The sequence below is a fragment of the Zootoca vivipara genome, chromosome 1 (genome assembly GCF_965207765.1).
Source record: "Zootoca vivipara chromosome 1, rZooViv2.hap1.1, whole genome shotgun sequence".
NCBI lineage: Eukaryota > Metazoa > Chordata > Lepidosauria > Squamata > Lacertidae > Zootoca > Zootoca vivipara.
Window position 1 is genome coordinate 28501352 of NC_142582.1, and position 15448 is coordinate 28516799.

Genomic DNA, 15448 nt, shown 5'->3' on the forward strand with positions numbered 1-15448 from the left:
TTGACCTCCGTGGGACTTATTTCTGGATAAGCCCCGTATAAGATTGCACTGTTGCTTTCTAATAGAGTATAGGATCTGCCTGTTGTTAGGCCCATTGATTTATTAATCGAGGTTTGAAAGCACCTAACAATTGTTTCGAGACTGCACTCACTATGTGAAAGGAAGCCCCACCGATACTTTTTATAATTAGTATTATACATTTGGTGGTGGTTAGTATTGTTGTGATTTGGCCACCTGTGTACATAACGCTTTACAAACTGCGATCCTAGTAACACAGAATCGGAGAAAACTCTTTGGAAAGCATTTACTATTCAACCTGTTCATGATCCGAGTGTAACTTCTGCAACAGATAATAGATGGGTTGTAGCCACACTTTAGATCCATCCATCCACATCCTATGCGTAGTTACACGAAAGGAAATCTCGCTAAATTCAATGGGTCTTACTTCCAAGTAAGTGCACACAGGATTGCGAACTAAAGAGTCCCATTGATTTCAATTAGAGGGATGTAAGCGAATTATTCTTTGCAGCCTATGCACCTCCATAAGAGGGAAGTGAAATTTACACCCGAGTAAGTATAACTAGGATTGCGCTGTAAACGTGACTAGATCGCACCCAAAGAAGTTATTATGCATCTCCCACCAATATAGCAGTCCTATAAATTCGATAGTCCTTTCCTCTTCTGCGAAACTTACTTTCACGGAAGTACTACGGTAGGGTGTTAACTGAATTTCTGGATCCATTCATATGAACTTTAATTAATGCCTAGTTGTGTTCATTTCATTGTTGTAGTTTAATTCCCTTCACACTGTTTTCGAAATCCGCTTCCAGCTCACGTTAGAAAAGAGGAAGGTGACTTTTTAAATATACAGGTATATAAAAAATAATTTGTCAGAATATTAAATACAGGCAAGTATGTCTCAACTAAGGACAAGACGTTTCCCACTAAATCCACTTTCTTCTAGAAAGTTTTGAGTCCCTTTTCTTTTTCTTCCACGTTACGAAATAGGCTAAACTGGTGGGCTTAGTCTGCAGACTCAAAACCATCGGCAGATTTGTCTTTTCAGCCGCGTTTGCCGGCTAAAGTACCAGGACCCTTCCTAAAGACGCTTAGGATTGCAGCCTTAACAGCATTAAATTTGGATAAGCAACTGGAGGGCGCTGTGAGAACCCTAACAGAAGTTAGCTTTAATGGCACGGGAAAGGTCCCATTGTGCTTCGAGCTTGATACTCCACAGAATAACTGTTACCTGGGCGGGTTGATATCCAAACCACTGGCCAGTGCGATCCTAACTCAGGATGCAGACCAGTTCGCATCACCTGGGAGTAAGCCAAATGAGCACAGTGTACTGACTTCCGAACAAAATATTCCTAGGCTTCCTAGGCTTGAGCGGCGAGGAAGGGGTTTCCTCCCATACAAAGCTGTATGCATAGGACTGCAGTTTTAGGGTGAAGGTTAGGACGCGGACTCTCAGCCTTTAACCATCTTTACTGCAAGGACCAGTTGAGATGGCTAAAGGGGATCACGATTCTCGTTGCCTTGATCCGAATGGGTTACCCCTTAAGTGGAGTCACTTAATACGGATCAAGGAAAGGTCTTACTTCTCCCTGCAGGAGTTTGGGGACCTGGGTACAAACAACTGGGGGGGGGAGCTGGGGAGCGTTCCCTATGTTCCCTTTGCTTTTGCCAGGGGCGAAGCGATTAAAATCACCACTTCAGATGGGAAAGAGATATGGAGAGAGAGAAAACGATTTCTCGTCGCGGGGGCCGAGCCCAACCCCCACTGCGAAGCTAAAGTGGGTTCCGAGCGCGGATGTGCCGCTCGCGCCCTAACACGCGTGCGTGAGTGAGAGAAAGCGGAAGGGGAGCGAAAGAGAGGGTGCTTGACTGCGCGTGCGCAGGGCCCGGAGAAAGAGAGGCGCTCGAGTGACGCGCCTAACTAAGCGCCTAGCCCCTCGCGCAGGCGCCGAAGCTTGGCGGGAAGGAATTGGCGGGAAGGGAGAACCGTTGAGGGGAGGGGGAGGAGTATGGGGGGGGTAAAGGGCCGCCTCTCTAGCTGTGCGAGTAGAAGCCGTAGTAGCCGATGTCCTTGGCGCAGGTCTTGTCGCAGTCCCTGGGCGTCAGGGCGGGCTCGCTCTTGAGCGGCGAGGAGCTCTCGGAGGCCGGCGTGCCCACCGGAGAGAGCCGCCGGCGTTTGGCCTGCTCGTAAATCCCAGAGTCGGTCGAGTCGATGGACTTGATGGACGATGGCGTCTCGATCCAGCTCGAGTCGGACAAGTCCTTCGGAGGCTTCGAGTCCTCGGGGGGCTGCCCGGCCGAGGGAGGAGGTGGTGGAGGCGCCACCAAGGGGGAGCGCTCGGGGGGAGCCAGGCTGTCAGGCTCCTCGCCGCCGCCACCACCCCCTGTGGGCAAATAGGGGTTGCCCCCCGCGCGGGCGCTGCTCCCTCCGCCTCCGTTGGGCCAGCACGACAAGGCCTTGGCGCAATACTGAGGCGGGCTGCGCGCTCCCCAGCCCGACGGGTCCGGGTAGTAGCTGAGGGGCCGCGCAGTGCAGCCGGCGGCCTGCAGGGGGAGCGCCTTGACTCCGGCCGCCGCGTAGGACAACAGGGTGGCGGCGTTTCCCGCCAAATCGCCCGCCGGGTCGTAGGCCGAGGCTGCCGCTGCGGCGGCGAAGTCCAGCCTGTTGTTGGCGGGCGTGACGAACCAACGCTGAGGGGAGGGAGCGCCGGGCTCCTCGGCTTGCTGAGGGGACAGCAGCCCGTTGGGGTGAGGCACCCCCCGCTCCGGAACCGGCCCTCCGGGGCCCACGCCGGCTCCTGCGCCGGCCCCCGGGTGGTGGTGGTGGTGGTGGTGGAAGCCGCGGGACTTGGCGTAGTTGCTGACGAACTGGTCCTGCAGGAAAGAGCCGGCCGCCGCGGCCGCCATGGCGTAGCGGGCGCCCGGCACGATCTGCGAGCGAGGGGAGTCGTTGGGCGACGGGGTCAGGCGGTCCATGTCGCAGCCCGTGTAGATCCTGAGGGGAAGGGGAGAGCGGGAAGGAGGAAGAGAGACATGTGGGTGACGGGTCAGTCGGAGGGAGAGAAGACGCAGAGCATCGCAGCCGCCCTTTAAGCGCTGCCCTCCCCCAAAAAACAACTTCAAGAGAGCCGCTTCAGAGCTCAAATCCTTGCTCAACTCACTGGGCGTCACTGTCGTCAGGGGTACCAACTTGAATAAAATATTGAGGGGCCTGCATAATCGATTATGTGAATATGGTGCATGCACACAATTTGAATGGCAATGCCCATCAACTTTGGGGAAGTGGCCCCCCAAATATTTTTGGGGGGTGAAGACCCCTCAGCTCCTAGGAGTTGGCTCCTATGCCTGTCGGGGCACCTCAGGCCTACCCAACAGGGTTGTGGTTAAAAGGGTGTGTGTGCATGCCTCTCTGAAGTCTTAATGATCAGCATCGTATGCATGACTAGTGTTCAACCTATGGAATTCTAGTGTCCCTCCTGTAGTAGAGGAGGCAGCAGCCCTACAGGTGCTTCAAGACCCCCAATTCCTATCAGTCCCAGCCAGCGTGGCTATTGGTCAGTACTGATGGAAAAAATTGGAGGGGGGGGAGGTGTCACAAATTTCCAATCCCTGGATTAGGCTAATCTCATAAATCAAGTCGTCGAGGCATCTGAGCATGCGTCAAGTTCCTCTGCAGCCACACCACCACCACGCACATAAAGGAGAAGAGCAGTTAGGTGACAACGTGACTTCCCAGGCGGGCTTTGTGCTAAGGTTGCTGCTCTCCTCTCTTTTAACAAGGGGAGGACAATCAACCTCCGTTCCACAGCAGTAAATGGGGGTAACGCTCATTTCTTCTCATCTGGTTTAAAAAGAAAAAGAAAAATGTGGGGCTGCAGCTCAGGCGCCTCCTTAAGTTATAAAAAGTCAAACACCAGACTCTGCTCTAAAATGAAGAAATCGGGCCAGTTAAGAACCGTTGGGTTCCAAAAAGAAATAAATACAATGGTCAGATCTTGGAATGATTGGGTTCTCACTCCCCAAATTTCCTGTAAATGATGGTTGGGCTGGAGATAATAGGAGGGTCTTGGGAAGGATGGGGAAGTTCACCGCTATTATTCCTAGGGCAGCCTTCCCCAACCTAGGGCTGATGGGAGTTGTGGTCCAAAGCATCTGGAAGAGGCTGTCCTACGCAAATAAGGACCACAAATAAGGGAGAGTAAGACTGCAATGACTTCAGGACCTTGGACAAGGACCTCTCTAGGGCCGCTTGTCTCTAGACTCTTGACAAGTATAAGGCTCTGAGCGAGCTATCGGCAGAACAAAACACGTGTGCTTGGGACTCGAGGAAACCAGAGATTAAACCTCAGAAGGCATCCAGGGGCAGTAGTTCTATAACCATTCTGGGGTAGAGCTAGATTTTGTAGAGTAAGGAGAAATCCGCTACACAAGCTCTAAGAAAGCACCTGCTATTCTATTATATTCTATTCTATTCTAGTCATAATACAGAAGGATCCATGAAATGAACAATCCAAAAACCTTTGATTCGAGAACCTGAAGCTGCAATCCTAAACACGGGTACTGGAGAAACAAGTCCCCATTAACCTCAACGGGACTTAGTTCTGAGGACTGCAGTAAGCAACAGCTGGACAGAGGAGCCCAGGAAGAGTCAGTGCTAAAAACTGCAGGGTCAGAAGGGACTAGGTAAGTGACGTGACCAGATTACTCGGGGGGGGGCTGCTTACTCTAGATAATCACAATTCTCATTCAAAAGAGCTACAAGCTTCAAATCACGATGGGCAATTTTTTTTTACTGCAAAACACCACAATTTTATACAGTGCAAGGAATCTCCCTTTCCAGAAAACGGTATTTTAGGACGTCTCTTAATCTTGATCCAGCAACTTCACTGGACAGTCAAATGCTTGGGAGAGGGGACCCAGTGGGGTTATTTCGCGGAGAGAAACTAGCACAAGGGAAGTCTACATTTCTGCCCCGTGGATCTAAGAAACTAAACAAACCCGAGGGACCCGAAACCCTTAAAGTAACCTGGAACCACCCCACGAAAAGGCAGCATTCCTAACCCCTTAAATCAATGGAGCCCCGTGGATAACGAGAAGCCTAGAGCTTCAGACAAGGCAGCGCACCTGGAGATCCAGAGAGGAAGAGGATCGCTGCCTGGCTTGGAGCCCAGAATCCAATCAACTGAGTCCTCGTCTGCTTGATAACTAACCCAGACAAGGAAACATTGGATTATGTCAGATTCACTAAAGTACACGTACGACTTTTGTTTTAAAAGGCGTCCTTTTTTAAAGAGGGCGGGTGGGGTGGGGAGAACTAGACTGGGCTTTTTTTTTCTTCCCCTGGCCAGATTTATTTATTACCATAAAAACGAAAAAGGAAACCAACAGCGTGCAAAAGGTTAAGACCGGTTTTTCATTTTATTTTAAACAAGGCACCCCACCCGTCCTGCAAGAATAAGCCTGCCAGTGGGGTAAATCGACGCAGGCCCAAATACACGCAACAGGTACTCCGGGGCCATTTGTAGCTAACAGCAGGCGAGGCAGCCTCTGAGCGGTTCCCTGAATAAGCTGCTTAACGAGCTAAGCGCCAGCGGCTGTGCGAGCAGAGACCAGCCAGGCGGCGTTCAATTGCAACCGCTCCGATCATCTGAGGGGGCAGGCACACGATCACACCCTTTTATTCTCTTCCCGAGGTTGCTAATAAACGGTGGATCGCGGAGCAACGGAAAAGGAGATCTATAGCGCGGGAAGCCAGCAAGAACCAAGTTCCGCGCGCTGCTGTTGCCCCTATACGATGGCTTTGTGCACGACTCTGTCGCCGTAATTGAGGGAAGGGCCCGCACTGATTAACTCTTGCTAACTTGCCACCTGTTTCTTTGGATGACCTTGCGGTCGAGGCTGTTTACATTACGCATGGATTTAAATCTCTAGGAACTTTCGAAATAAATCCTGCATTGTAAGTCAGAGGAGAGGAGAGAGCGGGGATGGTTGGAGAGTGTTAAGGGATAGTTGTCCCCTGCCGCTGCGGAAAATTGCTATTGTGCGCCTGGAGAAAGGGCAAATAAAGCCTTTAGTGGCAAATACCCTTCACCATATGCAAGGAACTATTTATACATTCTCGGTCAGATTTGGGCTTTAGGGAACTTCCTGCTCCGCCCAGAAAGGAGCGATGCAACATCTGTTTCCAACAAATTTCAGTACCATGGAGAGTGACTTCAGTTTTGCTTGCACTAGGCTAGCTCCCCCATTGACTTTACCCATCCGGATTTGCACTCCCTCTCGAAAGCTGTTTGTGGATTGAGGTCTTAAAAGGTTGCTTCTAAATCGCCACTGAAGAAGGACGAAGGAGCCGAGGAAAAGGGTCCTTTCAGGCCCCAGGCAAGGCACATTTCTCCAACACATGTCTGAAAGGCTGGGTAAACCTTTCCAAAAGCCAGGCCCAAGGAACACAGGCAGGGTCAGCATACTTTTTTCCTCTACAGCCCTGAGGACCTCGGGGTCACCTGGTGACTAGCCTCCATCAACCTGCCATCCTCTGCACGTTTACATGGGAGAAACCCCACTGCGCACAGTGGGAATTACTCCCGAGTAACACGCACGCGCGCACACATGGGGCTGCGCTGCTGGCCTTACGGGGTCCTCTTGGGTCTCCAGCATCAGCCCCAGACGGCCTTCTCCCATCACAGATGGTGCTTTTGCTTTCCCAAAGGTCTAAGACTTGCAATGGCAGCCCCTCTCGCAACATTGCCCCCTTTACCAACACCAGTCCACAGAACTGCGTGTTGTTGATGTCTTCCCGACAGAGGAGGAAGGTCGAGGATGAGTCAGGATCTTGAGGGGGGAGTGCTGTTTTTTGAGAGGGGAGGAGGATCACACAGCTGTGGTGATGGGGGGGGGGTCACAGGAAGCAGCAAAGAGTCAGGTTGTTTCTTTCTAAATCGATTTCGCTGATGCGAAGCCTAGAGGTGAAATCAGGGCGCTTGGGAAGTCACCGACAGCTTTGCGAAAAGTCTAAAAGAGCACATCTCACAATTTGAGGCAAAACTCGTGATAATTGGTGGCTCTAGGAACAGAGACAAGCAAACATCAGCCGAGGGTCTTCTTCCGGGGGCAGCCTTTGTCCCTGTGGGAACAGGCGAACTCTAAAGCTATTCTTCAGGGCCGCCGGCTGAGAAATTTGGGGTACTGTATCTCGAAAACCTGGCTAAGCGCATCACCTATTTTGTAGCTATTTCTTCTATCGCGTTTGTTAACACTCCTTTTCCTTTGACTTGTAGTTAGGTGGGGTGGGGGGAGTGGGGACAATCTTACTTGGCAAACTTATGATTAGATAAAATTCTAGTACTGGGTCCACCGAATTTTCCCTTTGTTTGGAAATGAATACGTCGCACACCTCATCAATTTATCTGTACAAGGGGCACTCCGGTATCAGCCAAATATCAAAGCAATGACTACAGTCAGCTGTTTTAGACAGCAAAATCCAAGGGGTGTCAGAGAATGGGGGTGTTGTTGTTTTAAAGACAGGTGATAACTTTTTGGGTTTTAAAAGCTCGCCTGCAAGCGCGTTAACTTCGATTCTAAGTAAGTCCCATTTGATTGCCTTGAATAGAACTTATTATCTAGAAAGGAAGCTTGCGATCACTGCATTTGGCTCAAGTCAAACTTTAGGATCACTCAGTGAATTCCCTAAGTTCGCAGGGCCCTCTCTCGCGATCTCCTTTGCCTAACCTGCCTCACAAGGTTGTTGAGTGATTGGAGGAAGAGCGGGATACGAAGGTGATTCGGTAGTTAGGTCGATATTTATTTCTAACACAAAGCACTCGGGATAGTTTAAAGAGCCATTTCTTCGCACAAGTAACCTGCCCCTTCTTTCACAAGTCTTGTGTCAATAAGCACAGCGCACCCTCCTGCGGGAAAACCCACAGAACTGAAGTCACGCCTCCCAAAGTGCAACTGTTACAATTGGGAATCGGGTAAGCAAAGGAGATGAGGCTGCACTCCCTACCCCCCCCCCTTCCTCGTGCACCAAAATATGAGCTGGACGACCAAACTGCGTGTGCCCACCTGCGCGCACTTTTGGGAGCATCATTCGCACGACCTACTCTGCCAGCGTCTACTAGGGGTGCGGAAGATTCCCAAAGTCCTAGTTCTATAGCAGCCACGCCAAAGGGGGTGGGGGAGAGAAACGGAATGGATTCCAGGAGCGCAGGGTTAGTTCCTCTTTGGGGAAGCCGGAAAAAGGCAACGAACATTTAACTGAGCCGTTCTTTTCAATGGAGGTGAAGAAGGCTACCCGATCTAAACATTTTCCTACTACTAGCCAGCAGAGAATAAAAAGACTCAAGTCTACAGTTGACTTACGTGTCATAGTTATCTCGGAAGCCTTTTGCAAAAGGGTTGTGATCTATTTTCAGCTGTGTGATCTGTGGAGGGGAGGGAAAGCAAGAGTCAGAGGTGCTTCATTGGATAGCACATTTCATACTTTAGGATTAGGACTACCAATAAAAATAAAACCCACCCAACACCACCATCATTTAAAGCGGGGATTCTGTTGTTTCATTTTGGGATTGCCACGCTAACAGGAACGGGAATAATAGTCATAGCAATGGTAATAATATAGTACCAGCAGCCCTAAAGAACACGCCAACACGCTTACATATCCTCCCACCGAAGAATTTCATTACTCTGATGGGCTAAAATGTTCTAAATTAACTTTCAAATGCAGTTTTTTTGCAACTCAGCCTAGAAACGCTACACTTCCCTTTTTTTCAACCGGTGTGATCCCGCGTTTCAGCCGTTCAAACGACTTATCTTCGCGCGCGGATCGGGGCTCCCTCACTTCAGCAAGTGCCCCACTGAACTCAGGGGGACCGACTTCCCAGTAAACTCGGCTCAGGATCGGACTGCAAAAGCAGCTCACTTCGAGCCACGTGCTTTATTTTACAGCGCCAGGACCCAACAGACTGACACGAGATGTAGATGAAAACAAAAACCCGAGCCATTCAAGTAGACCTGGTGGACACGCGAACAGCAGCCTCCTAGCCGCGTCTACTCAGAAGCAAGTTCCATTGAGTACAATGGGTCTTCATCCCAGGGAAGTGGGGGTTGGACTGCAGCCTAAAGAAAGCTATTTACTAAAGCGCCCCAGCAACACGACACCTACCGCTTTCTCTTACGCATACAGACACGAGCAAAGCCAGTTCAAATGTGTGTTTGCGTCTTAAAACTGTACACACAAGAACTGCCACAATACTTATCAAGTGGCCAATGCAGGGTGACAAACGCTGGAAGCTGTTTTTGGTCTCCTGAAACTGGTGTTTGTTTGTTTGTTTGTTTTACTTCCTTGGAACATCTAATTGTTCTCCCTACTTTGGTATGGGGGGAGGTATTTAGCATCTTAAAATTACATATATATATATCGCGGAACTGGCTGCCCTGCGATCCCTTCGCCCTCCGAGATCCCTATCTTCCTAACAACGCCGCCGCCGCGGGCCTCTGTCCCGAATTCGGAGCGGGATTCGGAGCGAACAGACAAAAAGCTCTTTACATCAGTGTTCTGGTAGGCGGTGACGGCGATAAACTGCGTCTCCGGGAAGGTGAAAGTTTGCACCCTGCCGGGCTGGCTGGTATCCTCCGTGCCGTCCTCGTTCACCTCCACCACGTGCAAGCGGGGCTGGTACTTGTGGAGGGATTGCAAGACCACCATCTGCGGGTGGAGAGAGATAAAGGGTGGGTTGGAGCGAGTGGGTGCGGGAGACAGCCCAGGCTTGACCGCGGTTATTTTTAAGGGAAATAAGAGGAACAAGAAAGGGGAAGCAAGATCCACCCGGGATCGATAGCCTTCTTGCAGCGTCTGGGAGCCAGCAGTGTAGGGGCAAGCTTTGATCCGAAATCTTTTTTCCCCGCTCCCCCTCCCCAAATCGCACTAGTAATTTCGCACACCTACCCAGCTCACCTTCAGAGATCCACCGCGGATTCCTTCGCCTTCCCCAATACCCCTCTTTGTTCTCCCTGATCCCGCCTATTTGCCTTTTACTTTCCCTCGCGGTGGCTCGGTGGATCCGCTCGGTTCTTTTGAAACTGAAACCAGATCAACTCTTACTCGGCTTCTGTTTCAAAAGCGGGGAAATTGGGCGAAAGTGCGGGGATGCTACGATCCGCTGCCCTTAAGGTGTGGGTGAAGTGGCTCAATTGGAAAGCGAATGAAGGTAGTGGTGGGGACCCCTTAGGATCCACAAGCGAGAAGTCGATCGGGTTCTAAGGCAGTCCCAAGTCAGAGCTGATCGGCATGGGGCGAGGTTGCAAAAGGATAAAAGAAATCAAAGTCCCTCTTTCCTCCTCCTCCTCCTCCTTTTCTCTGGCATTCGGGCGCAACAACTGACCTGCCCGTTGTTGTTGGAGGCGCCTTTATTGTTAGTCAATTTCAGCTTCCCGAAAGAGATTTCCTGGCGCATCCAGTGGGCTCCTGTGTTGGGGGAGTCTGGGTGCATATAAACCCGATTTCCTGAAGGCAGGCAGAAGGGACACGTTTGAAAACAAAACAACAAGAGAGAGAGACCACTTTGGAAAGCAAGACACGAGGTGTGCCTCTTTCCTGCGCCCCCTCCCCAAGCCCTTCACAGATGGCTCTATTCAATTCCCCAGTGGAAATTGACAGCGCTCAGGAGCCGCGGCGACTCCCCTTCGCCTCATCTTTATTTGATTTTAAAAATCTCAACGCGGGGAAGGATTAAAATAGCCATTCTACACACACACACACAAGAGAGAGAGAGAGAGAGAGAGAGAGAGAGAGAGAGAGAGAGAGAGAGAGAGAGAGAGAGAGAGAGAGAGAATACATACACTCTGTCTTTCCTCACCAGGTTTTCCAGGTCCCCCACCCCACCCGCCCTCCTTGGCGTCGCTTCCTCGGTCTAAGGCAGTCCAGCCAGACTCCAATTAAGCCTTCTCACCTAAGCGACGTGCGCGCGTGTGGATGCGGAGAGGGAGAAGAGAGAGACAGGGGGAGCGAACGTGTTAATTGGGGAAGGACTCGCCTTGTACATTGGTGTCCGCTTTGCCGCAAGGCACCCATTTGCCGCCTTGAAATCTCCAGTGGTTTGGATCGGCCAGGATGACATCCACAAAAATATTGTAGTGAGCCGTGGGGTCCAGACCAGATATGTTAAAACTTAAGAAAGGGAACATTCGCCTGTTTGGAGGGGGAGGGGAGAGAAAGATTTCACATGGAGGAAAAATAATCACAATAACACTATTTTAAAAAATACATTTGGATGCCCTAGCACGCACTACACCTCTCACTAGATTTCTTCCAAGCCAGCGTCGATCTTGCTCTCCGCTTTAGGGAGTTGCAGACTGTAGTTTCGTTATAGTGGCTAAACGGACCTCATCGGACCGGGACGGAACCTCAGTTTTGAATGAGCACATTTGCCATCTTTTCTCTCTCCCTCTCTCGGGTCGTGCGCCCGAGGCAATAACAGCTTCCTGCGTATTTCTCCTTAAGCCACAAGTAAAGCTTCCAAGTAAAGCCGGCTGAAATGGACGAGACCTCCTTCCGAGGAAACAGGGTTGTCACCAGGCAGTCAGACTCTGGTCCGAACTACGATGGCTTGAATAAATAGTAGCTACCCTTGTTTCGAAATAGATTTGCTCGGAAACAAATCCCGGTGATTTCAGTGGAGCTTACTTTCAGGCCGTGCTGTTTCTGATCCGGACGGAGCGCGGGGAAACTATGCAACCGGTCGAGCGCGATCCCGGTTGCAAAATGTCCTGCTCCGGTCCTAAACTGCTGGCCACCGGGCTCCCGCTCTCCCTAAGGTACAAGCCGCTTCTCAAGTCGCCAAAGGAAAGCGAGGAAAGGAGCGGCAGCGGAGCGTAGCACCCGCTAAAAAGTGAAGTAGAAAATATGAAGATAATAATAATAATAATAATAATAATAATAATAATAATAATAATAATAATAATAATAATAATAGAAGATTTTATAGTGAGGGAGAAAGCAATTGAGGTCTGGACGATAAATGGAGCGTACGAAAATAAAAGGCGCCCCGAAGGTAAAAAAGAAATAAAGAAGCAGGGCACTTCTTTTTTGTTTTCGGCCTCTTAAAAAGAAAAAGAAAAAGCTGCTACTATGAATTCCTCGACGAGTTCCTGGTATTCGGTGCGTTGTCCAAAAGGAAAGAAAAACGGAGAAGGGGTGTGCGTAAAGAAGAACAAGAAAAGTTTTGAGCAAACCCCAAAGAAGGAAGGAAAGTCTGTTGGAGCTAAGGAAGCTCTTCCAGTGGAAACGTTCTTGGAGTTCGAAGGGGTTGTTTTTGTTTTTGCCTTTGCGTCTTTTATTCCACCTTCCACCCTCCCTGCCGCCTTTGCCTTGCGCCTCGCTGGCATTTCTTTCCCGCCCTCGCCACCCCATCCCGCCGCTCCCGATCTCCTCCAGGCGCCGGCGCCGCCGCTTACCTGCCTTGCTTGGTTATGATCATCTCGGTCTGGTGCCGGTGGAACTTCAGCCAGAGCGGCCTGTTGCATAGGTAGACCTGCGCCTTTCCCGGGACAAGCCCGGCTTGCGCCGAGGGGAACTGATAGAAGGGAGAGCCCTGGTACGAGGGGCCGTACTGCTGCGGGTAAGGGTAGCCGGCGGCCGGGTAGCCCTGCGGGGCCGAGTTGGACAGCAGGCTGTTGTAGGCTCCGTTGGCGATGACCGGGTGGTGCGCCATGTATCGGCTGGGGCTGGCGATGGAGAAGGCTGCCGCGTGCGGGTTGTGCTGGCCCGGGTAGGGGAACATGCTAGCGGCCGTCGGGGGAGCCGACGCAGCGGCCGGAGGAGCGCTGGACGCGGTTGCGGCGGCGGGCGACGAGAGCAGGTAGCGATCGGCCGCAGCCGCCGCGGCCGCTGCTGCTGCTGCTGCTGCCGCAGCCGCGGCCGCTCCATCGAAGGAGGGGCGCAACTGTTCCGCGGCGCCTCCACCGCCGCCGCCGTCCAAGACGGGCGAGAGTTTGGCGCGCTGCTGCTGCTGCTGCGGAGGCTGAGGCTGCTGTGGCGGTGGCTGCTGTTGCGCGTCCCCTGGCGGGTCTTTGGAGTCAGAGAAATTGTCTGCCTCGGCCTGATTCGTCATCCCCCCCCTGGCGAGTTTTTTCAGAGGTGAACTCCTCTCCAGGTTGTCAGCGCTCGACGACAGGATGGCGGCGGCGGCTGGATGGTGGTGGTGCGGATGGTGATGTTGAGGATGCTCGTGCAAGGAAAGCTCGGATCCGCCCGACGCGTAAGCGCCGCCGCCGCCGCTCACATGGAGAAATTTCTTGGAGAGCATCATCGACGGAGGCGACAGACAATGCTCCAGCTGCATCGCTCCAGACCCAGCCCGCGCTCTCGCTTTGCCTGCCCGCCTCCCCCCACCCCCCAAAAAACAAGCCCTGGCGGTGGTGCTTGGGTTTTTTCTTTGCTTTCTTAAGGCCACCACCGCCGGGCCCTCATCCTGGGACCCCTCCTCGGCGAGGTATCCAGAGACGCTTCTCCCACCACCCAAGGCTGGTCCCAAACTGAAGCCACGATTGCAGTCTTCTTTTCTCGGGCCCCCACCACCACCACGTTCCCTCCTTCTTCTCCTTCTTCTTCTCCTTCTCCCGGATTTCTCCCCGGGAGGAGAGATTGGCCAATTGACACCGCGCAGCAATCAGCCAAGCCACACTTTTGATCTCCCTGCTTGCGGAGCGCATGAAACGGCTCCTGCCATTGGTTCACCGCTGACTGTAATTTAATTAGATAGACATTAATTAGGATAATCACCTGGCTCCCGGTCGCGACGAGCAAGGCAAATGGATGGGGAGAGACTTTTAAAAATAAAATAAAATAAATATTATTAATATGATTGCGGGGGTGGGAAGGGGATAGGAAGGCTGTGGGGAGAGGTTGTTTGTGTTTGTCATAACTGCGTGACCTTTTTGTTTGGGGGGAGGAGGAAGAAAAGACACTCAGGGGCACCTTAAGGAGGAGAGAGCGAGCGAGCGAGCGAGAATGTGGGCTTTAGGATCAGTCCCCACCTGACGCCATACAGGCCAGTGGTCCAAGCGCCGACCCACGATGTCCTGACTCCTAACCATGTGCTTCCACCGCAAGTTTCAGCTCCCTTTTTGGCATCCGAAGCAGGCGACCCTGAGCCCAGAGTCTAAGATAAGACTGGACACCTCTTCAGGTGCAGCGATTGGACAGGCTACCCTCCTCCACTCTCAACTATTAACACGAATTGACCACGGGAGAAAAGCGCCGCTGCCGGCGACTAAAATATAATACGAGGTGATCTCAGGACGCGTCAGGGTCAGCTTCATCCTGGACTGCCCTCGTGGAAATAATAATAATAATAATAATAATAATAATAATAATAATAATAATAATAATAGTTATTATTATTTCACTCTAATTCTCTCCTCCCCCTCCCTGCCCATTCCATGTCGAAAATAAACACCAGCTCCCAGCATAGAAAAGTAACTACAACCCTAGGGGGTAGAAAGGGAACGGGGAAAAACAACACCCCTTGTCTTTTTCTCCATCTGTATTCGCCCAAGGTATTATTTCCTTTCAGTTTTGAAATAATCATAAGCTTGAAGTGCCTTAATGTATTTGCCTTGATGTTTACGGGCTCTTTGGTAAATAAATATTTTATCTGCACGCAGTGCATGCGGGGGAGATTATCAGAGACAAGCCGCGCACGAGGCATCCATCTCCAGTCAGAGCGACATTCTCCAAAGCCCCCACCTCAAGCTCTCTCTTCCCTGCACCGCCGCTTTCTTCAGGCTTGTGTTCCTTCGGTGTTTTTGAATATTTTTCTTTCACACGGAGCTCTCTCCTGTGATAATAAGACGGTTGTCACAAGTAATTACCTGGATTTCGTAGGAATAAATTAACATGCTGCTAGAATCAGAGGAAATATGTTCTAAACCACGCTTTTTTTATTGAGAGAGAAGAGAGGGGGGGTATTTTTAAAAATCCAGGCTTAGTTAAACAGTTTGAAGGCCATTGGTTTCAACAGGAGAGGGTTGTTTGCCTTTCAATCAATGCAGCGCGATCCTGCTCCTTGCGGCTCAAGGGTAAATCCCTAGACCAGAATTAGGTTAGGATACCAGCTTGAAAATGGCTGTCACTAATTAAATGGAAAACACAGCAAATAATTTTTAAAATATAGAATTAAGGGGATAATATGCCACTGAGACAAAGTAAGAGCTGCCTAGCAGGGGGTTGGGCTAGATGACAGTCGCGGTCCCACCCAACCTTACAATTCTTTAATTCTAAAGGGAGTAACACACTTCTTAGACAGGATGCGAAGAAATAACTTTCTTCAATAGCACAGCATATCTACAGTGTTATGCTGTGGACAGTCCCCAATTGGCTCGCCATCCCACCAATCGCAGGACAGCAGTCTGGGAGGAATGAAGACCGGAC

General features: G+C 51.1%; 1 protein-coding gene across 3 annotated transcripts; it reads right to left on the minus strand.

The window, feature by feature from the left end:
• Positions 1 to 2052: 2052 nt before the first annotated feature.
• Positions 2053 to 13358, minus strand: TBR1 (T-box brain transcription factor 1). Of its 3 annotated transcripts, none has more exons than XM_035130690.3 (7): positions 13071 to 13358; positions 12472 to 13022; positions 11052 to 11206; positions 10401 to 10522; positions 9566 to 9724; positions 8380 to 8441; positions 2053 to 3013 (listed from the first exon to the last, which is right to left on the minus strand). In XM_035130690.3, exons 1-7 carry the CDS (start codon positions 13356 to 13358, stop codon positions 2053 to 2055), a joined length of 2298 nt encoding a protein of 765 aa, XP_034986581.3. The 3 variants fall into 3 exon arrangements, with proteins under 3 accessions (XP_034986581.3, XP_088512596.1, XP_088512597.1); XM_088656470.1 differs by adding an exon at positions 5143 to 5223 and having other exon boundaries at positions 12472 to 13358; XM_088656471.1 differs by having other exon boundaries at positions 12472 to 13358.
• Between the last annotated feature and the right edge of the window lie 2090 nt (positions 13359 to 15448).